General features: G+C 41.9%; 4 protein-coding genes and 1 pseudogene across 4 annotated transcripts; all 5 read left to right on the top strand.

Moving 5' to 3' along the window:
- The first annotated feature begins 478 nt into the window (after window positions 1–478).
- On the top strand, window positions 479–5,634 carry LOC116214934 (serine protease SPPA, chloroplastic). The gene is made up of 13 exons (XM_031550444.1): window positions 479–980; window positions 1,090–1,273; window positions 1,575–1,712; window positions 1,829–1,999; window positions 2,079–2,182; window positions 2,478–2,545; window positions 2,880–3,046; window positions 3,334–3,403; window positions 3,630–3,784; window positions 4,042–4,147; window positions 4,394–4,481; window positions 4,574–4,717; window positions 5,142–5,634. Exons 1-13 carry the CDS (start codon window positions 534–536, stop codon window positions 5,370–5,372), a joined length of 2,073 nt encoding a protein of 690 aa, XP_031406304.1. The 5' UTR covers window positions 479–533; the 3' UTR covers window positions 5,373–5,634.
- Window positions 5,635–9,086: 3,452 nt separating this feature from the next.
- Window positions 9,087–12,792, top strand: LOC116212889 (pentatricopeptide repeat-containing protein At1g18485). Its single transcript, XM_031547622.1, has one exon. The coding sequence runs from the start codon at window positions 9,175–9,177 to the stop codon at window positions 12,094–12,096; it is 2,922 nt and encodes a 973-aa protein (XP_031403482.1). The 5' UTR covers window positions 9,087–9,174; the 3' UTR covers window positions 12,097–12,792.
- A 3,977-nt stretch (window positions 12,793–16,769) lies between these two features.
- Window positions 16,770–18,583, top strand: LOC116215355. Its single transcript, XM_031551036.1, has 5 exons — window positions 16,770–16,879; window positions 17,031–17,110; window positions 17,208–17,367; window positions 17,881–17,942; window positions 18,179–18,583. Exons 1-5 carry the CDS (start codon window positions 16,798–16,800, stop codon window positions 18,392–18,394), a joined length of 600 nt encoding a protein of 199 aa, XP_031406896.1. The 5' UTR covers window positions 16,770–16,797; the 3' UTR covers window positions 18,395–18,583.
- Window positions 18,584–20,525: 1,942 nt separating this feature from the next.
- On the top strand, window positions 20,526–21,739 carry LOC116214621 (annotated as a pseudogene).
- A 1,903-nt stretch (window positions 21,740–23,642) lies between these two features.
- LOC116214620 (flavonol 3-O-glucosyltransferase UGT89B1-like) lies at window positions 23,643–25,509 on the top strand. Its single transcript, XM_031550009.1, has one exon. It carries the CDS (start codon window positions 23,815–23,817, stop codon window positions 25,303–25,305), a length of 1,491 nt encoding a protein of 496 aa, XP_031405869.1. The 5' UTR covers window positions 23,643–23,814; the 3' UTR covers window positions 25,306–25,509.
- The last annotated feature ends 2,049 nt before the right edge of the window (window positions 25,510–27,558 follow it).

Below are 27,558 nucleotides of genomic sequence, written 5' to 3'. Positions count from 1 at the left end.
CACCTCAAGTAAACGATCCAACAACTCGCAGAAGACTGGCATGATTCTTTATGTGAATTAGTCGGATTCCGCTTACATTAGTGCCGTAGTCGATCACATCTACTTAAGTAATATAAATGCGAAGTGATTCGCCATTTGTAATGCAATTTTTTTTTAATGTATACCTTGATATTCAGAAGCATAATGGAGTCTAACTAGTCTAATCGGAAGATTAAACATTAAAGATTATTCTCCCTCCCAACAAGTACACTTCTCGAAATTCGAACTTATGTTTTCCTTTTTATGGGGATTAGCTGCTTACTAATCGGTCAATATTTTTATTGTTGTAAATTATTTATTTATTTACGCGAATTAGTTGAATTTCCGGTAACTTTTGGTTTTCTAGTGGGCCCTGTCAGTGTCAGCACAGTGGATATGGATACGTCAGCATTCTTTTGGAAGACGTGGAAGAACACTCACCTCGTCACTCCTTCCTTTTCTTCTTCTTCTGCTCCTCCTCTCTGTCATCGCCATAGCAGCACAGAGGGAGAGAGATGTCAAAGGTTCTGCACTGTTCCCACATGACCTCGACGCCCCAACTCACCAAGTCTCTCTCTTCCATCATCCTCTCGAAGCCTCACCTTCGCCACTTCCACTCCTCCCCTCTGTGCATCAAGTCCCACTTCTTCTGTTCTTCTCCCATTCCAATCACTCCTCTCATCCCCCACTCGCCGGACATCTCCACAACCTTCCCGAGGACATTCTCAGCTCGTGCATTCGATGACTCCTCCCCTCCGAACGAAACCCTCCAGGAGGGCGAGAAGAAGGACCCTAATGCGGAGGGTAAACCCGGGCATGCCGAGGAGTACCCGAGCGGCGAGCTCGAGTATAAGGAGTTCGGGGCGCTGAAGAAGCTCGGGGTGAAGCTCAGGATGCTCGTCGCGCTCCCGTGGAACCGGGTCCGCAAAGGCAGCGTCTTGACCATGAAATTGCGTGGGCAGGTTCTGATCTTTGCTTTTCACTGATTGTTCAATTCTGCAGTGGTATGATATGTGTTTTCAAATGGGGAGTTGAGAATTTGTCTCGCTGTGTGTTTATTGCATTGTTCAGATATCTGATCAGCTAAAGAGCCGTTTCTCTTCAGGGCTCTCCCTTCCTCAAATTTGCGATAATTTCACGAAAGCAGCCTATGATCCTCGAATCTCGGGTATCTATCTCCACATTGAGTCATTGAGCTGTGGATGGGGAAAAGTTGAAGAGATTAGGCGCCATCTATTAAACTTCAAGAAATCAGGTAACATATTGTATGCATATGTATACATATGCTTTTCAAGTTCCCCTGTACGATATGCCAGTCTAGAGCTTTTCTGGGTTGTTATTTTGGCTCTGAGGGAAATTTAAGAAAAGGTTGTGCTGCCCATTGTTGTTTCTCATATAAGCAGATACTCCCTGTAAGCAGATATTCCCTGATATATTCTATGCCTGCACATGATGGAAATGGGTTGATAAGTAAGTTGGTAGGTCAAGGGAATGGAATTCCGAAGTTTGAACCCCGGCCAAAGAATGGCATTGACCTTGGTGTTAACTTCTCGCAGGTAAGTTCATTGTGGGATATCTTCCCACATGTCAGGAGAAAGAGTATTATCTTGCTTGCGCTTGCCAAGAGATCTATGCCCCTCCAAGTGCATATTTTTCCCTCTATGGTCTGACGGTTCAAGCCTCTTTTCTTGGAGGTAGCTTATTCGTTATGATTCTTTGGTTAGTTTAGGGAGCCATTGCTCCAATTTTTCATTTCCATCTTCTTTTAATGCTGTTAATCTCTCTCTCTCTCTCCCCCCCTCCCCGTCAGGTGTGTTGGAGAATGTGGGAGTTGAACCACAAATACAAAGGATTGGTAAATATAAAAGTGCAGGGGACCAACTCATGCGGAAAACGATGTCTGAAGAGAATTGTGAAATGTTGACTGCAATCCTTGATAACATATATGGGAATTGGCTGGATAAAGTCTCTTCAACACTAGGTACTGTTCCTGTTGTCAGCTCGGTTTTTATGTTGATTTTTTTGTTATTTATTCATGAAGTCAATTTTTTTGCAAACAGGGAAGAAACGGGAAGAGGTTGAGAACTTCATCAACGAAGGAGTTTTCCAAGTGGACAGGCTGAAAGAAGAGGGCTATATAACTAACATATGCTATGATGACGAGGCAAGATACTGAGTCTAATGTGCCAGAATTTTGGGAGTTCACTGGAAGTTAACTTCTATAGATGTGCTTGTTATTTTAAAAAGGAATATATATATTGGATAAATGATTCTATATATTAACATTCCTGGAAGTTATCTGGCATATTTGTGGATGCACTAGCTCGCAAGGAAATTCTCTTGTTATTTCGTCTTGAAGCTTGTGAAAGATAATCTCAGACAGCAGGCTACTTTTACTGATGATTATGGCAACTCTTAAATAAAGTATGTGCTTATAGTGATTTTTAGCTGCCTTGCAGGTCATGTCCATGCTAAAAGAAAAACTTGGTGTTCAGAAAGATAAGAAGCTTCCTATGGTTGATTACAAGTAATTTTATATTCTCTTAAGGCATCTAATTGCATATACTATAAGCTTACTTAATTGGGGCTAATAGCTCCTACAACTTACTAGAAACTGCTTATCGTAAAACGAAATATTGGTTTTCAATGGGCCGCTGATGTTATTTGTTGCTATGACTACAAACCTAATGCGAAAATCAGAAGTTCATATAAAGCTGATCTTATGCAAATTAAATATCTGGTGGCAGTAATTTTTTTTTATTTAGGTTTGTTTGTTTCAAACAATTAATTTTGTGTTGCAGTTATATTTAAAAATAATCATTAAAAATTTGCAAGGATTTCAACCTCTTTGACAATGGCAGGAAATACTCTAGAGTGGGTAAATGGACTGTTGGTTTATCCGGTGGCAAGGATCTAGTTGCTGTAATCAGAGCCTCTGGGAGTATAAGTCGTGTAAAGGGTCCATTGAGCACTCCCAGTTCGGGTGTCATTGGGGAGCAAATCATTGAGAAGATACGAAGTGTGAGAGGTAAAACTCATTAAGGCATCTGTGTTTATTATATTTCGTCTAGTTGTGTAAGTAATGCTACTCTCTTCATGATGATTAGGTTTCTGAAGAAATATTAACTTGATGAGGCATGTGGGTTGTTCTATAACCTGCAGTCTAACATTGTTAGGGTATATTCTAATTTGTCAGTGCCTGTTACATAGTATCTGGAAGAAGCAAGTTAGTTTACAGCAGTACTGCTTCCAATTCTAATTATATGAGTTAGTCTATAATGCTGAGCATCTTATTTCATGGCTTTCTTTCTGTAGAATCGGGAAAATACAAAGCTGCTATTATTCGAATCGATAGTCCTGGAGGAGATGCTCTAGCTTCTGATTTGTAAGTACACGTTTATAGTTCTACTTATAATTGATGATCTTTCCCACCATATGTTCTGCTTCTGCTTGAGCTTAAGACTCAAGGGTCATTACCATCGTGCTTATGACCCCAGTTGGTAAACATTGTGAAATCACTTAATCTTGGTCCTTTTTAAAATACATAGTATAGATCCTCTAAAGAAGTACTTGTACTCTCATGAACTTATTTCTCATGCTTCTGGCCACAGAATGTGGAGAGAGATCAGGCTATTGGCATCATCGAAACCAGTTGTTGCATCAATGGCTGATGTAGCAGCAAGTGGAGGATACTACATGGCAATGGCAGCAGGAGCAATTGTTGCAGAAGATCTCACACTCACTGGTTCCATTGGGGTTGTTACAGGTAAAAGTTCGGTCTGTTCTCTATCATGTTACATAAATCTCTCCATAGTCCATCCTCATGTTGGAAACCATTGCTGAACTTGAATTAAAACTCTTGCTGATTGTGTAGCTTGTAAGTGCATAGAATGACTTTAAGTAAATAATAGATGTTGTTTCTTGTGAACGAAGTTTCCCACTTCAGTACACAGCCCAAGGCAACCTTGAAAGAGAGATCTGAATACTACTGTTTTCATCTGAATGCCACTGTTTCATCATTAGGAAAGTTTAACCTGGGGAATCTTTATCAAAGAATTGGATTCAATAAGGAGATCATATCAAGAGGAAGATATGCTGAGCTTCTCGCAGCTGAGCAACGACCTTTCAGGTCAGTCACTCTTTGTTCTGTTATATAGCAAGAGATATACTGTGATAAATCCAGACATTTATCTGATGCAATCGTACTGTTTGGAATAATTTTAAAGGTAATAGATTCAGCATGAATGGTGGAAATAGGTATAATTTAGGGGACATAAATGTATTTGTTGCATGAGTTACAGATGCGAATTCCTCTCTAAGTTATTATTGCCCTTGCTTCTTTAATGAGAAACTCGACTATTATGGTCACGTGCAGACCAGATGAAGCAGAACTCTTTGCCAAGTCAGCACAGCATGCGTATAGGCAATTTCGTGATAAGGCGGCATTTTCTAGATCGATGCCTGTATGATTCAAATCAGCCTATCAATTCTAATTTGCACCACCTCCCCTTTCCCCTTACTAGGTAAAAGCTGTATAATCTTCCATCTTTCCCAGGTTGATAAGATGGAAGAGGTTGCACAAGGGAGAGTTTGGACCGGTAAAGATGCAGCTTCCAGAGGTTTGGTCGATGCAATCGGCGGGTTTTCTCACGCTATTGCAATAGCAAAGCAAAAGGCTAATATACCTCAAGACAGACAGGTTGGTTGCTTCCACTTGCACTGCAGTTGTCTCTCCACTGAGTAGATCTAGCACTTTTGATTATCTTAGCCAATAACCCCAATTTTCTAATTAGTGATGATAAACATATTCCAAGTTTGCAAGTCCAGTAAGCATATGATTTGGAGACAATATTGTATATTCCGAGAACCACATAAGTGAAGCTGAGCTGAAAATGTCGAGTTCTTCTCATTTTGCATTGTTTTTTTGGCTGGAAGAAAATGTTGGACTCTTGTTTAACAACTGTTGTTTCTCGATCTTATCCTTGACTCTAAATTCGGTCTTCATAGTTCTCTAAGCAATGAATGTAAACACATGCATGTGCACATTTATTACCGTGCATGTTATGCCTATATTTGGTATAGTTGAAACCAAGTAGGATCTAATAAGCACTCAATGGCACCAGGTAACGCTTGTAGAGCTCTCAAGGCCGTCCCCGACACTCCCTGAGATTTTGAGCGGCATCGGGAATTCTGTTGTTGGAGTGGACCGAACATTGAAAGAATTGATGCAGGAGCTGACTTTCTCAGAAGGTGTTCAAGCTCGGATGGATGGGATAATGTTTCAGAGACTAGAGGGATTCTCTTATGGGAATCCGATATTAACTCTAATACAGGATTATCTCAGTTCTCTCTGATCAGAGGCTCCTGTTGTCATGTAAATTCATCTTCTTCTTCAGACATTTGATGCTTCAGCCAAAAAACTGGATTGGCATGCTTGTCCGAGGAAAGAAACACGACAGCTTAAAAGAGTAGGCAGAGAAGAGAGAAGGGAGGTAAGTTTGCATTCTTCATTATTTCGTCTACTCATATATACAGCAAATAAATTGTAATCAAATGTACCATATTGTTCAAATATTCAAGGCAATGTAAAAATTTGACATGTTTATCTTCATGCCATTTTGAGCTGCTCTTTCTAATATATCTTCTGGTACTCGAAAGAATATGAAAAGTTTCCTACAAATTTCAGATGTTTAAGCATCTAGATCATCGAAATGTAGTAATAGAGTTTGAGGTTAAGTTTATTCTTGAAATGGTTGATCTGTTGGGTTCCGAAAAGACGCTGTTACGAGTACCTTGATACTAGAACAGTGAACCAAGAACTGCCGTAGATTGCCCAGGTGTTGCATCTAAGCCACGGAGGGAACGGGATTGTAGTGGCAAGGACAAAGGCAGTTGCTGCGAAGGAGACCCCTGAGCGTTCTAGGGCTCAGGATATTGCAAGAAACTTAGGGTTCATGTACTTGCCAATGAATATTGAGTTGAAGGCTAGACATTAAACAGGAGGAACAGAGGAGGGAGGTGGGATCCCTTTCGAGCCGATACGAGGGCCACTTCAGTAGCAGAACTCAGGCAGAAGGCCGCAATTGTCTTTACCCAGGACAAATCGTGGCAGCAGAGTTGGCTCGGGTCGTGATCCGCCCCCATCTTGAGGTCAGTGAAGGTAGGGGATAGGGGAGGAGACGCAGCATGACGGTTTGAATTTTATCTAAAGAAGCTCAGGCTTAAGGTCTTTCTCAGCTCTATCCCCAGGCAAGCTTTCCTTGAAATTCGTCAATGTGATTGTGGACGGTCTCTGGCCTAGGCTTGCCTACTTGAGCCGTTGATCCTCAGTCGTCTAACCTATTGCCTTTTTTTTTTTTTTTCTTTTGGGTGACCGTAGAGCTAGGCTTTCGGATTAGAGGGTTTACTCAAGTTTATAGTTCTACATTATATCCAACTCCATCGTGTCGAAAATCCGAAACAAGCATTTTTTTGGCCAGACATAAGAATCCCATTGTTAAGTTTTTTTTTTTTTTTCAAAATTATAGTGTAAAGTGTAAACGCAGCAATTTTCGTGAAGAAAAACTAAAAAGATTTGGAAATATAGTCAATCGGTCAATGGCCCCATGGGTGACATTTAGTCAACAAGATCAATGGCCTAGAAACGATGTACATGGATAAACATCAACACATCATCACATTGTAGAACATTCTCCTTATCCCCTTTTTTCCCGCCAAAAACTTCAAACTGTCAAAACCGGTACCGAACTTAACGGTTAAAATCGTAGAAGCGTCCATGTACACGAACCCTCTCCCTGAGCTCGACATCTCCGTGGTGCCGTCTCTGTTATCTCTTCACAGCTATTCTAACTATCCCACCTCAGAACCTAATCTGACCTCCTCAAGCGAACATCGGTACACTGAAATCCTCGATTTTGATCCCCCCTGAAGCCATAACCCTGACCCAGCCAGCCTTGCTGCTCTAAGAGATTGTACAACTCTGCGACTCCGAGAAACTCTTTGAGGCATTCACCCTTCTTCAGGAACCCTCCAAAGATGAATCCTGTATTCGGCTTGACCAGACATTAGTGGCCGGTTCTCTTCTGCAAGCCTCTGGGAGTCGGGGGGGGGGGGGGGGGGGGGGGGGAACGTTGAGGTTGGCCAAAAAGTTCACGGCTTTATCACCGGATCAGGACAGCTCAATGACGATGTTGTTGTTAACAACTGTATCATTACTATGTATTCGATGTCCGGGTCCCCTTTCGAGTCCCATTCGTGTTTCAATAATCTGCGGCGAAGGAACTTAACTTGTTTTGTGGAGCGCAATGGTTAGTTGATACCGGAGGCATGCGTTTATGAGGATCCCCTGGAGCTATTCGTTGATTTTGTATTGGTCACGAGGAGTTCGAGCCCGATAGCTTTACTTTTTCTTGGCTCAGCAATGCTCGGAAACTCACGAGCCCAAATTCAAGTCTCCAAGCCCAAGGTCCCTAACTCACCTGATGCTTGCGGACCCCCGAGGCTGGATTTGCCCTCAGCTCATTTATTACTGGACATGTTATGCTATATTTGGTATAGTTGAAACCAAAATAGGATCTACTAAGCACCCGTTGGCACCTGGTAACGCTTGTGGAGCTCTCGGTGTTGAATTCAACGATGGGGCCCGACATATGTACTAATCGTTATGTATTATGGGTTATCCTAATTGTAGGCCCGATTAAGTGATCTAATAAAGTTTAAGATAATTGGTCTTAACGATATCTCGGTAAAATATGGGAATTAACATGCATGTAACGCAATGTAATTTTTGGTTCTATGATGAGGTGAATTAGAAATTGCATAACCTTAAGCACTTAAATGCAATTGAAGAGTTATGATCCCGAGTGTAGTCTTCTAATGCCCCATTACTCATCAGACTAATACAACCTTTGCTTATTGACTTGGAAGACCACATACCCATCCTTTGCTCACACAACCCACGTTGTGGATTCAGGTACGCTTCCGATTCAATTAATCTCTCGATGATGTAGCATGTATGATTTTGGGATTTCTGGAATTCGGTTTCTCTAACACTCGGAACCCTCCCCAGCAGAGATTTTAAGCAGCATCATTTATTCTGCTGTTGGAGTGGACCGAACGTTGGAAGAATTGATGCGGGAGCAGACTTGCCCTGAAGGCGTTCAAGCTCGAATGGATGGGACAATGTTTCGGAGACTAGAGGGGTCCTCTTTTGAGAACCCGATACGAACTCTAGTGCGGGATTATCTCAGTTCTCGATGACCAAAGTTCCATGTAGGACTGCAATTTTCATCTTCTTGTCGATCATCTGATGTTTCAGCCAAAAGACAGGATCGACATGCTTGTCCGAGAAAAGAAACACTGCGGTTCGAAAGATTAGGCGGAGAGGGAGTGCGGAAGGTAAGTTGGCATTCTTCAACAAATAGACTGCAATCAGAAGTACCATTTTGTTCAAGACTTCAATGCTACAAAAATGTTCGATGCTGTTTTTCTTTCTGCCATTTCCGGCTGCTCTTTGTAAGGTATCTTCTGGTACTTTTTCTTGAATATGAAGAGTTTCTACAAATTTGAGATGGATTATCGTAAATGTTCGATGTTAAATTTAGCTTTTGAAATTGTTGATCTGTTGGGTTCTGAAATAACTCTGCTACGAGTATCTCGGTTCCAAAATGGCGATCCAAGAAATGCCGTAGATGGCTCAGTTTCTGCATTCGGGATCATAGTGGCAAGGACAGAGAGCATACGGGAGCTCAGAATATTTCAAGAAACTTGGTGACCACGTACTTGCCGACGTACTTTGCTGTTGATTCTCCACTCTGACTCATACTCGTTCGAACTGTTCATGGTAATATCATAGTGCCGGGCCTCGGGGTCGGAGGGTTAAAATTTTAATGGTTTAGATGATATCTCGAGTGTACAGTTTCTACGTTATATCGTGCTGAATGAAATGCATATACAGAAGGAATTTACTTCAGTCAACCGATGAGGTGGCCAGGAGTCAACAAAATCAACGGCCTAGAAACGAGGTGCATAGATAAGCATTACACCTCGTCATACCTAAAATATTTCCTTATCCGTTGTTCCCGCCAAAAGAACTAACTGCCGGAACCGGAACTCAACGGACGTACTCAGTCGCAGGCAGGGAGAGCCTCCATCTCCATGAACGCTCTCTCGAAGCTCGACATGTCCATGGTACCGTCTCTATTATCTCCCTGCAGCAGATTAAACCCTGATCCGATCATTGGATATTCTCTTCGAGCGAACTTCGGTCCACTGAAATCCTCGACTTCGTCCTCCCCTGAAGCCCAGACCCTGACCCAGGGATCCTCCCTGCTCCAAGAGATAACCCGACTCTGTGACTCCAAGAAACTATCTGAAGCATTTACCCTTCTTCAAGAACACTCCAAAGATGAATCATTTAATCCACTTGACCATGCATCGGCGGTTGGTTGTCTTCTGCAAGCTTGCGGGCATGAGAGGGACATCGAGATTGGGCGAAAAGTTCACAGCTTGATCACCATGTCGGGACAGCACGATGATGATGGTGTTGTTAGCAACTGTCTCATTACAATGTACTCGATGTGCAGGTCCCCTTTAGAATCCCGTTTGGTCTTCGATAATCTACGGGAAAGGAATTTGTTCCAGTGGAATGCAATGGTTAGTGGGTACACCAGGAACGAGCTTTATGACGATGCCCTGGAGCTATTCATCGAGTTTGTGTCGGTCACAGAGTTTAAGCCCGATAGCTTTACTCTGCCCTGTGTGGTCAAGGCATGTACGGGGCTTTTGGATGCAGAGTGGGGCCGGGGAATCCATGGAATGGCGGTGAAGATGGAGTTGAATGGGAATGTGTTTGTGGGAAATGCATTGATCGCAATGTATGGAAAATGTGGATATATCGAGGATGCACTCCAGTTGTTCGAGAAAATGCCTGATAGAAATTTGGTCTCCTGGAATTCCATGCTATGCGTGTTCCCTGAGAATGGGATTTCTCAAGATAGCTACCATTTATTCATGGAGATGTTGGAGGAAGGTTTTGTACCTGATGTTGCAACACTGGTGACCGTATTACCTGTCTGTGCAAATGAAGGCGACATTGAGATTGGGATGATTCTTCATTCCATGGCAGTGAAACTCGGTTTGAGTCGAGAATTAAAGGTGAATAATGCCCTATTAGACATGTACTGCAAGTGCGGGCACGTCCTGACAGCTGAAATTTTGTTCAACAATTTGGATCAAAAGAATGTAGTTTCGTGGAACTCCATGATTGCAGGTTACTCGAGGGAAGGAGATATCTTGAGAACTTTTGGTCTCCTGAGGAGAATGCAGCTGGAAGAGGAGAAAATAATGGCAAAAGAGGTCACCATTTTGAATGTCTTACCAGTTTTCTCGGATAAGTCAGAGATAATGAGTTTGAAGGAAGTTCATGGATGTGTATTTAGGAATTATTTCCAATTCAATGAAATGGTAGCAAATGCTCTGATTGCATCTTATGCAAATTGCAAGTCCTTTTGTTCCGCTGAGCTTGTCTTCTATGGAATTGATGACAAGACAACAAGCACTTGGAATGCACTTATTAGTGGCTATGCCCAGAATGGACAGTCCATGGAAGCAGTAGAGTCCTTCCATCAGATGACAGCTTCGGGCCTAGAACCCGACTCTTTTACTATCGGTAGTATCATTCTTGCTTGCACCCACTTCAGATCTCTGCTATGGGGCAAAGAAATTCACGCCTATATGCTGCGGAAGGGTTTGGAGTCAGACACATTCATCATAACGTCTCTGCTATCGCTTTACACCCACTGCCAGAAATTAGTATATGCAAGGAATTTATTCGAAAGGAACGAAAATAAAGATATCGTCCATTGGAATGCGATTATATCAGGCTGCTCCCAGAATGGGTATCTCAATGAAGCCTTGGCACTAATCCGACGAATGCTTTCTGATTCGAAAAAGCCCCATCCGATTGCTCTCTCCAGCATATTCGGGGCCTGTTCACAGCTCTCAGCGCTTAGGCTTGGGAGACAACTCCACTGCTATGCCCTGAAAAGCTCCCTGATGGAGGACTTACATGTTGGTTGTTCGATTATAAATATGTATGGCAAATGCGGATCCATTGAACAGTCTCTCAAAGTTTTTAAGCAGGTAGAGAGAGGAGTTGTATCATATAATGTAATTATTGCAGCACTTGCGATTCATGGACGTGGTAAGGAAGCAGTGAAACTCTTTGAAGAGATGCGAAAGTTCGAGATCGAGCCTGATGAGTTTACATTCATTGGTCTCTTAATGGCGTGTAGCCACTCTGGTATGGTAGATGAAGGTATTATGTATCTCACACATATGAGAAGAATTTACAGTCTAAAGCCAAAGTTGGAGCATTATGCGTGTGCCGTAGACATGCTGGGTCGTGCTGGGAGAGTTGCTGAAGGCTTGAAGCTAATAGACGAGATGGATGAGGAGCCCGATGTTGGTATCTTGAGCTCATTGCTTAGTTGCTGCAGGATTTACGGTAATTTGGATACGGGAGAGAAAGTTGCTAGGAGATTACTGGAATTGTACCCAAAGAGATCAGAAAGTTATGTGTTGCTCTCTAATATGTATGCTAAATTAGGTAGGTGGGATGACGTGAGAAGGGTAAGAGCAATCATGAAGGAGAATGGTGTCCGGAAAGAGGTGGGCTGCAGCTGGATCGAAGTTGGGGGAAAGGTTTACAGCTTTGTTGTTGCTGATAATTCGCACCGAGAAATTGAGAAAATCCGAGAAACGTGGAGAAGCCTAGAGGAGAAAATACGTGAAGTTGGGTATGAACCCGACTTAGATTCCGTGCTTCATGAGTTGGGGCCAGAAGAGAAGGTCGACATTCTGCGGGGTCACAGTGAGAAGCTAGCCATTTCTTTTGGGTTGTTGCGGACTAAGGCAGGCACGACCCTGAGAATCTGCAAGAATCTAAGGATATGCGTGGACTGTCACAGAGCGGCCAAGGCGATCTCAAAGGTTGTCGGGAGGGAGATAATCGTGAGAGATAACAGGCGGTTTCATCACTTTAGGGATGGGTCCTGTTCATGTGGAGACTATTGGTAGAAGGAGAAAGAGATCAATCGTTATCAAATTGGAGATTTGCAATGGTTTCAATGTAATTGCTTTCAGCCTCTTTCAGCTGGGTTTCGAATATTCAGCGCGGAGAAGTAGGAATTTGCAAGTGCGGTTAGTCTGCAGTATATATTCAACCTCTGGTTGCAGAAGCTGGACCAGTTAGATATAGGAACTCTGGTAGTTCGGGCAGCTGCCGAACTGCCCTCTATTTAACGGATTACCGATCATTGTTTCTGGAAAGACTGCTCGATCCTGTTGTTGAACTGTACAGATTTGCAGCGAAGCACAACTACAGGAAGACCTGCTCCTCAAGACCCGATTTGAAAGTAGCTGTTTCCATGGAAATACTGGAACAACATTCTGTAATGGCTGGTTTGATCATCTCTATAATATTCACGAGCAGCCTCTGTTGGTCCGGGTTCGGAAGGTCTTAATCCCGAGCTGATGTTTGTAGTCACAATTCCTTTTCTTCATTTAAGAACAAATCCGACTGACACGGAAAACGGCGGTGGATCTGAACACTTGAAAAACTGAGACGATTGCAGATTAGAAGAATATATGTTCGGATTTGAAGCAAGGGAACAAACTGTGCTGTGTTCCTCGAAGTTATGGTCATGTTCATGTGACAATGTCTAATAAAGGCACACCAACTTTTCTTCCCTCGAACCCATCGAGGGTTTGAACTATAACATGGAACTGAGCTCCCAAATCAAAGTCCTCCTTCTTTCTGCTAAGAAAATATTAATATATACATAAGTACAAACCTATACGTATATATAAATTTCAATTCACAGTTCACACAAGATTTCAGAATCTCACTGGTCAAAATGTCGCCCCTTGAACTTCCTCCGTACATGTGGGGGTACACAATTTCTCCAATTTCGACCAAACTCCAGGAGAACACTCCATTAAAGTTGATTTTGGTAAGACCAGGAATGATACGGGAAAGGGGTGTAGTATAATAATATATACTCAACTGCTTATTCAGATTTCAGATTCAATATTTATTAGCGGGTTTTTTTAAAGATCATAATACTCATTAGTAGTTTTTTTCCTCCTAAGATCATAAGGGAGGCTCATAACACTAATATAATGATAGGAACTAAAAAGGAATAAAGGGGTAAATCTCATTGGTGATCGATCGAACCTTCTTGATTCCGAGTTGGCTTTTATTGCAACTACACTACACTAAAACTGTGCTTCCTCCCTTGTAAGTGAGATGATACGTGCCTCTTTATATAAGTTTAGATTTCCTTATATTAGGTCCGGCCCTCACAGCTCTGGGGGAAAAACATGCATCGGCATGCTTATCTTACGTACAATATTATCAATAAATTTATAAACCAAAAAAATGGAAAATCTGTCACCTCTGAAGCAACATTCCATACAGTCTGTTTGATGTCGGAAAACATACATGGAACTTACAGAGATTATTAACAGGGACACACAGTTTAATTCCGGAAAATTAAGACCTCGAAAGAAAAGGGCAAGAATCAGATCGATGGAATCGGTTTAGGCCACTGAAAAGTTGCACCGAAACATAAGTTCTGTTGCCTTCGATATGATTTTTATTAATACCAATTTCAAATCATCTTATAGAGCCTGAATACTCCGAAAAAAGCAATTTTCAGGTTGTACGTGAATGTCACATGATATCTTCATTCATAAACTAACAACCTTGACGCCGGGAATTCAATCATACCTCCTCCCCCCAACCAAAAAAAACCCACCCACAAATACCTGTAAATATATCAAGTGATCCATCTTTTTACGTACGTAGTCAATTTAATTAAACCATATTTTTGTGTTAATTTCTAAATGAAATGATCAGCCCCAAGTTGGGGTTGGGACAGAACAGAAGCAAATTCAAGCAAACATACATACTTTTTTTCTCTGGGATCGGATTGCATGTGCTAGGCCGACTTTTGCGGTCTACATTTGGAGCAAATTCCGACGTTAACACCACACCTTACGGTAAAAGAAAAAAAAATGTTATATTCCTTTCACTTCATATATATATATATATATATATATACACACACACAGATATATCCTTATATATTAGCGTGTATATATGTATATATAGTGATAAAAAAGAAAAGATAATAAATGCACTTTCATTGGCCTTTTCGAATATTTTTTTCTTTTTAACATAATTATTTATCTATACATATGTTCTATATACTCACAGTAAGTCTATACACATCTTTTGCGAAGATCACATTGAGAGTGAAAATGTTATTGCAAAACTTTGTCGAATACAAATGGAGGAAATATAAATGAGTGTTTGTGAAGTAATAAGTTTTGACAATGAGTTGATTAACGTGATTCAATACTACAGTTTCTTGAGTACGATTTCGAATTTAAATCATTGAATGAAGAAAATTCACGATTGAGAGAGTTTTATCTTTTTATTTCAGTGAACCAATCTAGTTCGAATATAAATTAATTAGAGCCCAGCGTATAATTAGATATTAGGTGGCCGGTACATATAGAAAGAAAAAGGTTGGTATTTTCTCTCTTAATTAATTTAAAAACATAAAAAATGAATAGTTAAAAGAACTCCATATTAAAAAAAAACAATTATAACACATAAAAACATATTTACCAAACGAAAACGTTACGGGATTTTCGACGGTTTTAACACTGGAAGTGGGATTGGAGAGCCCGCCCTCGTGTTTTGAGATTGTGAAAACCATAGCAATATTCTATTCTATTCTAGAATATCATTTATTTTTAAAAAGTGTTCTATTAATTGTAATTAATCATTGTGGGGTTACCGATTCGATGCGCGTCCATGTTCTTCATCTATTAATTCCAATGTAATGTAAATTAATCTCCTCCTCCTGCTTGGGAAACTGAGTTTGCCAATCACCAAAAGCGTCTTTCGTTCGAATAATAAAATGATATAAGTATTACAACCGATCAGAAAATATGTGTCAAATAAGAATGTTAAATATTCTTTCAATAAATGCATCCAATAATCATCATAATCCTCATACTTGATAAAACGATCTTGAAAATTAATACTATTTTGAGTAGTTATAAAGAATTAGAGATTATTAAAATAATTATTATACCTAATATTTACCGTGCAATAAAAATATAAAAAATATGGTGTAGAACATGCTCTCTCACTCTTAATGATTTTATTTATTCATATATATTATATAATAGTAAGCCAAAGCTTGCATGTATATATCTATATATAGTCCTAATTCTCGGTCAAACATTGGTGTAACTTCCGATGCAACGCATAGATTTAAGTTGGCAGTCAAAGCTAGAAACCAAGTTAAACTCAAATCAACCCCTTTAAGAAAACAGTTAAGCTAATATGTTGTTATATATATATATATATATAAACATATGGAAATTGAACTCACTTTTACAATTCCAAAAAAGAGAGAAAACAAATAGAATAAGCCAATAATCGCCAGCAAGTACAGCCCTCCACTAAAAAATGTGGATGCGTGTCCAAAAGGCAACTTGGTTAGCTGTAAAAATCTTTTTATTTGTCATCCTCACTAATTACCGATGATAGCTGGCTTTGATGTTATTAGGAGTTATTTAATTAACCGATACGATAGTAATAATTGATGATACGAACCACTAGCACCAATTCTTTCCTGCTTAATTCCTTTATGATTTTAACAATACTAGACCGGCACCAAATAACATGCAGGGATCATATATATTTTGCTCTCTAATTTGCCCCAGTATTTCCCTACAACATTAGTTTATTATACATCAAATACTCAAAATTTCAACGTGCAACCATTTAGATACAAAATAATGTGTCATGTAATGCGTACAGAGTTCTATCGATCGACTTATATTATTGATATCACCTTACGACTATACGTAGTTATCTCGTCCATTCCATCCATGCGATCATAATAAATTTAATATCCATGTGAAAGAAGCATAACCATAAATAAAATTAAAAAAACTAATGTGGGTTAATTCAAATGATTTGACGCTTATTCCTTTTAAAAAATGTTTCAGCATTCAAATATTGTGAATGGAGAAAATTCACGTTACGAGAGTTTTACCTTTTATTGAATTGACCATGCTCAAACTAAATTAGTCGAAGTGTATTTGAGTTTTTGTATATAAACCCGGGTGGGCGCTAAAAGAAGAGAACAAATTAAAAGGGGCTACTCCTCATTGCATATGGCATGGCGGCAGACAGGCACTGAACACCGTATCTTCAAATTCCACGCGATCATAGGCTAAGAGTTAAACAACTTCGAACCCCTTTCAAAATATACACATAATATATGTAGATATATATGTATTGTATTATATATATATCAACTTTACAACTTCAAGTTTTGAGTAACACACATTGCCTTGCTCCCTTCTTTTCAGATTTCCCATGCAATGCAAACACTACAACCCTAGAATAATATATACATATGTCTGTGTGCATGTAGGCATGTGTATACTATACACCATATATTACCATATATATATATATATATGCCTTATTATATACAAATAATAAGTTAATTAAGGGGAAAAAAAACAGTAAAGCCTTGGAACCCTGGCTTTGAAGTTTGACTCTCGTTTGGAACTTCGGACTTTCTGTCTGTCTGACCGTCTCTCTCTCTCTCTATAAAGACCATCAATCACTTTCGTCCACTCTCTCTCTGCTGTTTCACTTCAACAGACATTGCAGTGGGGGAAATGGTTTCCTTAAGGTTTACTACCTCTGTTCTCCTTTACTTCCTCTTCTCCCTGCAAGTATGCAACTCCCATGCTCAACAAGGTATGCACATAAACATCCATACAGTAATATATATGTGTGTGTGTGTATGTGTATGTAGATATATATACATACATTAATTGCTAAGTTTTGATCATATAGATACATGTCACCTGTCAAAAAATTTGAGTTGCATCGATGTTTTATCGAGCAGGGACAGATGAAATGCCTGCAATTCAGAAAAACGGGATAATGGCGGGACTTGTAGGAATAAGCACTCCACCTGTCGAAAAGGTAAATACATATCATTCGCTATCTGCTGCTATCACCGATCAAAATCATCCCGATATGTAGTCTGCAGATTGATATTTATCATGACCATATCTGACAGGAAATTCACGATGAATTAATTCGCTCGACGAAAGAAGAGCATGTGATGATGGTCGGGGGTAGGAAGATGAAGATGAGGAAGGCGTTGAGTGAAGATTCTTCTATTGCCAGTGCCAGCAAGGAAGAAAGTTCCATTGGAGGAGCTTCGGAAAATATTTCAGGTGCCAACAATGGCGTCGTAGCATGCAAAAACTTGAGACTAAAGAGCCACAGTGGAAGTCGATTAGTCAAAGTCGAAACGGGGCGTTTTGTAGCTTTCAGTGCTGATTACTACGTCCCCAGGCCCCATCCTCCTAAGAACAATTGAGGAAAAAAATTTCCATTTCTATATTTTAAATTAGAATTTCTTCCTCTTAATTAGTCATAGGCCTTTTAGTATATGCAAGTCTGTGAGCTACCATACTTGTATGTATTCAACTAATTATATAGAGTTAACGAATGACATAACACAATTTTGACCCGGCACTTCGCTCATCGATCATATATATCACCTTCTCGAGAAGCTATGTCGATCCTTAAGACTTGACTCTCTTTCGGTTTTTACTTGCAGTGGGAACACTGGAATGAACTCATGTTTGTGCCGGAATTATACATGAAAGATGTTGTAATTAATATGAAATCGATTTGCTCTATGGTTTCGAATGTTGATATCGTGTTTGGATGGCTCGGTGCAGGAGAGGCCGAGTATGCTTTGAAGAAGCGCCATGGGAGCTCTTCTGTGCACATGATAAATCAGGTCCCTCCCTCTCCTCCGAGTCTCTTCGCAATTTATATACCGACGGTGTATATAACATACCTTGCAGTTGAGGATTCTAAACTCAATGCAATCCTTTTATCAAGTTGATATGTACTCGAAAACGGATACTTGTTATCTGCAACACGAATGTTTGTTTTGGATAATAGCACGCGATTACATATATCATCCGTTTTTAGCTATGATGACCAAGCTGTCCTGTCCTGAATTTCATGCAGTCGAACACAAACTCGTCGCATTCCCCCGAAAGCTCGATATCATCGCGAACATCACCAGAGAAATCAGTAACGACCGGAGGGTTGTCGTCTGAAGAGAATCGGCCCGGGCCCGAAAACCACTCGGGGGCGGCGGCAGGTGGGGATGAAGCTAAAGGGCTGATGATTATGGACTACTTCCACGGGACAGCCCGCCACCCCCCTCCGATCAACAATTGATGAATGAATCCGTTTCAACAAATTTCATCCAGTGTTTCACAATTTTGGCCTCAATAGATGATTAATTTCACATATGCTCTAGATTATTATAGAATGTACTCTAACCAATCCCCTTTAGTGTGAGTTAATTGTTACGTGCCGGAATTGACGACTGGGATGCTGTGATCAATCGTATGATTAACATCTTTATGTTGTTGGGTACATGAGCCTGGGAAGGCCAAATCGGATTATCAACATCTGTTTGAAGGGAATGCAAGACCCTAAAAATCCACATTGAGTTGCAAGTGAATGGAGGTTTTTATCATGGCAATGTTTCACAAACTCGAAGAACCCAAACTATTTGAGCCGATTTTGCAGAACAACGCAAGTTTTGCCAATCATGGTGCAGATTTGAAGGAGTTAAAGGGGAGGACTGAACTCTCATGGTCAGGGCCAAACTGAACGAGAGCAAGTATTATTCTTAAGCAATAGTTTAGGAATACCTCGTCCCTTTCAATCGATCTCCTAAAGTAATCGATTCAAATGGTTTTACGTATTTGGGCCTCTCCCCAAACAGCCTCAGGAAAAAAGGCCGAATAGGTTAGTACTTGAAGCCCAATTGGCCGCGTGAGCAGCATTAAAGGTAAATTTTTCTTTTTTCTGGGTAGAAAAAGGTAAAGATAATTAGACGGCATATTATTTGCAAAAATTGTAGAAATTTTGAAAAAATATGTACCAATCTTTTTGCTTTCATATTTTTGGACGAAACCTTTTTTTCTTTTCATTGGAAGAGATGATTAAGGATCTAATAGAGAAGAAAGTCCAATACATAACGGGGTATATACCACATGCCAATGTCATAAATCGATATGGTTCACCAATTCCTCTAGATAGGGATAGGCTTAGTAAGTTGAATTGGTTTGAACTATAATAATTGGCGCCTATTAGCCTTTTAAAATATCATGGTGCACACAAAAAAAAAATTAAAGCGATATGAAAAAATGACAAGGTATATGAGAATTTTAATGATGAGAATCGAATATAAAAATTCATGGTTCCAAACTAAAGAATGTGTCAACTGCATCGAACTCTCTTTCTAGAAGGTGAACAAATCTATTGTTGCAAAGACGACATTATTTTGTACGAAAAACAATGATCCCTTGATGTAATACAGTAATAATAAATATGGCTTGGGCGCTACGTCAATTTGGACGGGCATGCAAAGGTCTAATGCATGGAGTGGCGTGCTAGGCAAGGAAAAATTTAAAAATTATTCCCCCAGACAAACGATATATACGTAATTGTATGATATCACTGCTTTTCTTTTTTCGGTTTAAGAAAGATTAATGGGCATAATATAAGAAGAAAGAATACTAATAAAATGGTACGCCGAACAAAAGAATTCTAATAAAGTGACAAAAGTAATCTCACCGTGAAAGTCAATCATGGATCTTTTAAATTATCAACTGATGGGCTGTGTCACCATCTTCTATCCTCTGTCTCCGCTGCATCTCCTATTGTTTTTATTTGTTTAACATAATCTATACATATATATAGTACAACATAATATATATATATATATATATATATAAGGCAGCCTAATAGCAATACATATTCAGCTTCACTAATTAAGAGCATATGTTATTTCCGGTCCATCAATTCCAAAGACGGATTGAAAGAATTTGCCGATTCTAATATCATGTCTTCTACCGCGGATCGGCTGCACCTGCTGGTGTACCCTTTCCTGGCCTCTGGTCACATTATCTCCTTCCTAGACCTCATCAAGAGACTCCTCGACCATGGCCTCGTTGTCACCGTGCTCGTCACCCCGCTTAACCTCTCCCGATTTCCGGTCCCTCTTGTCCCGCCACTCCCTACCCATCCTCAATGCCCTCGTCATCACTGCCCCCGAGCCTGCGGCCTTGGTAGCGGAGCAGCGCCTCATGAACAGGTTTCATGCCATGAGGGAATTCCACTGTCCAGCTATCTTCCAGTGGTTCGCCTCCCATCCGATTCCACTCGTCGCCATCATTTCCAATTCCTTCCTTGGGTGGACCTACCACCTTGCCTGCTAGCTACGCATCCCCCACATCGTCTTTTCCCCCTCGGCAGCCTTCGCCCTTTCCGTTGACTTCTCCCAGTGGCGAGGCCTGCTGAGGAACGAACACCCGCAGGAGGATGCAGACGACGCCGTCACGCTCTCTGACCTGCCGGGCACCCCGTCATACCCTTGGTGGCAGTTGTCTCTGTTTTACTAGACGTTCATTGGGGGAGACCCCGAAATGGAGCTCTACCGGGACGGCATGCTCACGAACATGGACAACTGGGGTGTCGTGTTCAACTTGTTCACTGCATTAGAACGACCCTACATTGACCACATAGAGAAGAGATTCTTCGAGCAAGGCCAGGTCTGAGCGGTGCGCTCGCTCCTGCCGCCCGAGGTTGATGGCTCAGCCATGGGCTTACAGACCGAGGCAGGTCCAGCTCCGTCCCGGCCGACAACGTACTTGCATGTCTCGATGAGAGGGGTGACCACTCCTTGGTTTACGTGTGCTTTGGGAGCCGCATGGTGTTGGACGCCAAGGAGACGCGTGCGCTTGCGGATGCACTGGAGATGAGCGGGATCCATTTCATCTGGTGTTCAAGGGAGGACGGCGATGGCGGGCGCCACGCACATGGTGACCATGGGGCAGGGGCTGCGGTCCACGAGGGGTTCAACGATTGGATGGGGAAGAGGGCGCAGGTTCTGATCCTGAGGCATCGCGCGGTGGGCTCGTTCTTGACTCAGTGCTAGAGGGCCTGGCTGTCGGGGTGGTGATACTAACGTTGCCGATGGGCGCGGACCAGTACTCCAGTGCGAAGAGTGCAGGTGGATGGGTTGGGCGTGGGCATACGGGCCCATGAAGCATAGGAATACCCTCCCGACTCAGTTGAATTGGCCCGAATTCTGGCTAGCTCGGTTAATGTCAATGGGCACATGCCCAATAGGGCTCGAGTGAGGGAGCTGAGAGAGGCAGCAACCATGGCAGTTGGTCCAGCTGGGAGCTCGGATAAGGGTCTCGATGCATTGATCAAGGCTCTAACTGAGCTGAAGTCGGAGGGACATCAGGCTGTCACTTGTTTGCCGGAGAAGGGAGACTAGTGGCCTTTTCGTATGGTGTTTGAAGACAACAATTTTTATCAGTTACAAGGGAAGCCCATGGCCCAGTACATTAAAATATAAATCCTAAATATCTAATAAATGGGGCACGGGTAGTCCCACTGGGTATTGAACCTGAAACCTCTTGGTCACCAGGCAAGAGGTGCACCACTGTACTATTCCCTCTCTTGATGAAGACCACAATTTTAATATAGACAAACAGACGAACAGATTGGTAGAGACGAAGCATGAAAATCCCACAAGCATCATAAAAGAGTAGAATATCGAGTCCAGATGGACAACACCCTAACAGAGACAAGCCTAATGAAAGCCCAGCCCATCAAGAAGAAAATTAACCATGGCTCCGCTTTAAGCCCGGAACCTGACACCCGGCCCAGTCTCAAGAGCCGCCGAGTATAAAAGGAAGTTAGTGAAAAGGGAAAGACAGCTAAACCCATTTCTATCCTGAGACCTTCTCTCTCTCTCTCTCTCTAGAAATCATCATCCACTCACCGAAATCCGGTGAGAAGCTCTACATTCCAATCACCTTGCGACCTCGGACCACATCAGTAGGGTCATGCAATGATTATGTAAATTTGATATAAGCTCGAAGAGCGGAGGATTAACTTTGAGGTGTTAGTTTTAGTGACAGCTAAAAAAAGAGAGATTTTTTCAAACACAAGGATTTTTCGCAAAATCTCGATTCGTAGTCCAGTGTCCCCCTGAGGTCCCAGGATCATTAGTATGATACATAAGTTTCGGCGGATTCCTAACAATGATAATTATGGTCACATCTATGAAAATAAGGAAAAGAAAATTTTTAGCTGGCCAATTTTATATAGGTTATAAGCCGATATATCGAGATCTTTCCCAAATTTGAGGGGAAAAAAATTGATACCAAATGAGAAAAATGAATGCAGAAAAATCTTGACAATATTGAAATATGTTAAGTTGTACGTTGCCTGGTCACGAGTAGTCGTAAGATAGGTCACAACGTTATGATGTTGAAGAAGAAGAGCCTACACGAGCATTGCCAAATCCATAGGATCAATTAACCACAAATTAATTCATATAACTTCGTTGTGTGCATAATTTATGTTGCGTTTGGTTTCATAATAAAATTTTAAAATCAGCTTTTAATTTTGAAAAACAGTGGTATAAATGAAACCAACCATTTGACTTTGTACGAGTTATTTTGTTTTATTGTGAAAAAAAAGTGATATAAATGGGACTCACTCTTTGACTTTATATGAATTATTTTGTTTTGTTGTGGATAGAATTATGTTAAAGTTGTGATTTTAAAATATAATTGGCAAACCAAATAAGCCATTACTATTATTGTACGCTATGCTAGTATTTCTCCATCTCTCTTATTTTCAATACTTTAATATTCAAAAGTTCAATGACTCATTTCGTAAGAAATGATTGAGGGGCTGGTAATTAATAACCAGCCACAGCTTCAATTCAATTCGAGTGGATTCGACCCATCAAAAAATAAAATTCTCCATACATGAATTTTTTCAAATCACGAGAGTTAGAAATCGGAATGCCAATCAAATCGCGGGAATCAATTTCCTGTAATAGGACCTCGATTAGGAGGTTCTTCTGGCCGATTTCGGTGAAATCTGGAGTGATTCAAGCAAAATCGAGTTTGAAAGTGGGGTAGAGGATCGAGCTTGAAATCTATCGATGGCCACTGTGGCTTTGTTGGGTAGGAAGAGCACCCTACCCAACGGTCAAATGCAAGAGCACCGACAGGGGGAAAAAAAAAGAAAGGCGAGACATTAGTCAAATGTATTCAGCTTAGGTGGGGCCCTTAATTGGCTTTGTTGTCTGTTTGTGAGTTAAATTGAGTTGAGTTAAACGATTTTTATTCTCTGATTTGTTCGTGTCGATATTATCTTATGTCACATCAGGTTTGGGAGTAGGAAATTGATCGAAAATTATTCTCAAACTTTCCAGACACTTTCCGTGGCAAAAGAAGGGAATGCTTTCCGTCGAAGCCATCCAGATTGGCAGGTAGGAACGAAAGGGGGGGACCCACACCACTTAATAGCCTATTGAACTTCGTCACTTCCGGCGTTGGCTCCCGTCATGACGTCAGGAGTGACGTCGGCTAAAGAAGTACAAATGAAGCTGACCAAACCTCCCCCACGAACGAATATATATCACACACACACACACACATATATATATAAAGAGCATCGTAGCTGCAAACATTCAGCGCGTCACATAACATTTCCAGTCCCAAAATCCCAAAAGGCCGGTACCGTTGAAAGAGTTTTGCTATCTTGCCGCCGTCATGTCCGCCGCCGCAGACCGGCCGCATCTCCTGGTGTACCCATTTTCGTCCTCCGGCCACGTCATCCCCCTCCTCGACCTCACGGAGCGGCTCATCGGCCGCGGCCTTGCCGTCACTGTCCTTGTGACCCCGGCCAACATCCCCCTCCTCCAGCCCCTCCTCTCCCGGTACGCCCCGCCCGTCCTCGATGCCCTCGTCCTCCCCGTCCCTGAGCCCCCTACCTCCCTGGCGCAGCACCGCCTCGTCAACCGGCTACGTGCCATGCGGGACCACCACTCCCCGGCCGTCCTCCGGTGGTTCGCTTCCCACCCCTCTCCACCTGTCGCCATCATCTCCGATTACTTCCTCGGGTGGACCAGTCACCTCGCTTGCCAGCTCGGCATCCCTCGCATCGTCTTCTCACCGTCCGCCGCTTTTGCCGTCTCCGTCGAGTTCTCCCTGTGGCGGGACCAGCCGAGGAACGAGCACCAGGACGCTGACTACGCAGTCACCCTGTCGGACCTGCCGGATTCCCCGTCGTTTAACTGGTGGCAGCTGTCGCTTCTCTACCGTATGTTTGCCGGCGGTGACCCAGAATTGCGATTTCACGGGGACGGTATGCTCGCGAATATGGACAGCTGGGGCATCGTGTTTAACTCGTTCAGTGAGTTGGAACGGCCCTACATGGACCACATGGCGAAGAGGTATTTCGGTCCGGGCCGGGTCTGGGCTGTCGGCCCGCTCCTGCCTCCCCCGGTCAATGACTCGACTGTGGGCCTCGCTGATCGGGGTGGGTCCAGCTCAGTCTCGGCCGACAATCTGTTGGCTTGGCTCGATGCACGCAGGGACCAATCCGTGGTCTACGTATGCTTCGGAAGCCGTATGGTACTGAGCAACGCGGAGACTCACGCGCTCGCGGATGCACTGGAGGCTAGCGGGGTCCAATTCATCTGGTGCGTTAGGGAGGATGGTGCCAACAGCGGCCGGCGCCCTGTGGCAGGGGAACAGGGAGCTGCGGTCCCTGACGGGTTCGAGGATCGGACGGCCAAGAGGGGGCTCGTGATTAGGGGATGGGCCCCGCAAGTTCTGATCCTGAGGCACCGCGCGGTGGGCTCGTTCCTAACTCACTGTGGATGGAACTCGGTGCTGGAGGGCCTGACCGCGGGGGTGGTGATGCTCACATGGCCGATGGGGGCGGACCAATACTCCGATGCGAAGCTGCTGGTGGACCAGCTGGGAGTGGGCATTCGGGCCCACGAAAGAGAGGACAGCACGCCCAATTCGGCTGAATTGGCCCAAATTTTGGCACGCTCGGTTGATGGGAGCATCCCCGAGAGAGCTCGAGCTAGGGAGCTGAAGGAGGCAGCTGCTGCCGCAGTTAGTCCCGGTGGGAGCTCGGATAAGGATCTGGATGCGTTCGTCAAGGCAGTGACCGAGCTCAAATCGGAGGGAAAGCGGGCCGTTGCTAGTTCTCCGGAGAAGGAGACTAATGGCTTTCCCGATGTTATTTAGAGGGCGTACTTGTAAATACGCAGATAGATAGATAGATAGATGATAATTTTTCTTTCTTTTTCTTTCTTTTTGGCCCCCCCAGTTTTTTGGGCATTGCCCCAGAGCACATGATAAGCTTTTTGGTTATGGAACTAGAAAAATGTACTGTTTTTTATGGAAAAAGAAGATGCGGTGGAAAAAGAAAACTTAAAGTAAGCAAAAAAAGATAGTGCAAATCTCAATCACTAGATGTCATGCATTTAACAAATTACATAATAAATGGACCAATTTATTAAAGTTTCGGTGACTTACTGGATTTAAAATCAAGATAAATTGACGACCGCGTGGAAATTAATTGCATTCATGCCAAATGTTGTTTCAGGGACGCAACGTCAACTTCATCAGCTTCAACTGCAACGTCAATTTCATAAGCACAAATGGTTCGAGAAGATTGGATAATCCGAGGATTGATGTTTATCGATTGTAGATAGTTAACTAACTAATGATAAAAAAATTAATGAAAAAGTCAACTTCAGCTTATCGAGATACCATGATAATAATGGAATATGCAATCGTTTATCTTATTTTAAAAATTATTTCTTGAAAAATGAAGTGTTATGAAGTGATAGACTCCTCATTTTCTGAATTATAAGAGATTCGATTCTACTCTCGAGCGTCCCCGAACTTGGACGCACGACTGTTTCGAGATAAAATCAATGTCTCATATCCCATGATCTCGATCTGAGCATGACTAGTGAGATTCCAACTTTAACTAATATTTATTTTGCAGCTAGTAAAAAATGAAATGGGAATAGCTTATTTGGAGCCATGTCCAGATTTAATTGGACCGATTTGCACATATATCTCGATTAGTTTACCTCTTCGAGTGAATCAAAGACGAGCTATCCATGTTAGGTACACAAATTCAAGGGATTAATTATTCAGTCTAAAGCCCGCCGCGTTTCGTCATGGTCCCCCTTAGTAAGTACGCGAGAAAAAGCTCCATGCGATTATTATAGAACATGAGCCCCATGTTATGCGACAAATCTGATGGGACTCATGAGTGGCCCAACTAAATCATAACATCTCCAAAATCGAGTCGTAACGTACTCAAGAATTGTAATAGATCGAAATTGGACTATCCAATTCAATAATTATGGAGAGTCGATGATGGCAGACGATTGAGAAAGGCAATCAATCGAAGATGATATGGGAGTGGCTTATTTGGAGCCATCTCTGCGGGACATGATCATTTTTTTATTTGTGAATTTTCTTTTGCCTATATCAAGCACAAAAATAAAGGGTTCTGGTCGAATTATCAAGAGGCAGAAACAAATTAATTTGTTACTTAATTGCTTCAGCATAAAAAGCTGTAAATTATTTCTTTCCCACAGATCAAATTGATTTCCTCCTTATAAAAGTAAGGCTGATCAAATTATTCGGCATTTGTTCAACTTAAGTATGATTACATATTCGTGTCTTGTGAATAAAGAAAATTTATTATTAAAAAAGATTTATTACTTAGTGAACTAATCTGACTTGAACATGAAATAGTTGAGGTATAATAGGCTTCTGAGTATCAAATGGTACATGCTTAAAAAAAAAAAAGTAGTAATAATAATAATTTTCTTTTTTTCTCAAACAAGGAAACCAAATTTATTCATGCAATCATATGGTCATGCTAGCTAGCGCATGCCTAGCAGAAGTGAACACACGACTTTCAGCGAACATAAATATGTCAGCCGTGACATGTACACGAGCACAGACCGTCCGCACAGGCTTTCGGAATACACCCAAAATGCAGACAATGCAATCCGCACTCGGAGACCGTCTTGCATTCCTGCTTCAACGTCGCGTACTTCTCTCCATAAACTTCCCTACCATCCGCCAACGGCGACCCTGCAAAAGTTCGACGGAACATTAAAGAACCAACGATCAAAATCGATTCCCCTTCTTAATTAAAATAGAGCACGACCAATCTAGTACTCCTAAGATCTAATATGATCGATGCGACTAAACCAAACCGAGTCCGATATACTTTATTATATGGTTCGGTGATGTCGATCCGGGAATTTTAATTCAAGGGGAGGGGAGGAGACTTACATGAAGCAAGGAGCAGAAGAGCCGCCATGAAAATCACTAAGGTGGAGGAAAACTTCGCCATTTTTTAGTAGCTACAAGAGCAAACCCCTGACGTACATTTTATAATTTGGATCCACCAGTGTAGGTGCCTGGTTAGGCAACTCTTAATAGGACCATGCAATATCTCACCAA

The sequence above is a fragment of the Punica granatum genome, chromosome 7, assembly GCF_007655135.1.
Source record: "Punica granatum isolate Tunisia-2019 chromosome 7, ASM765513v2, whole genome shotgun sequence".
NCBI classification, from domain to species: Eukaryota; Viridiplantae; Streptophyta; class Magnoliopsida; order Myrtales; family Lythraceae; genus Punica; species Punica granatum.
This window is presented reverse-complemented; position numbering and strand designations above follow the sequence as displayed.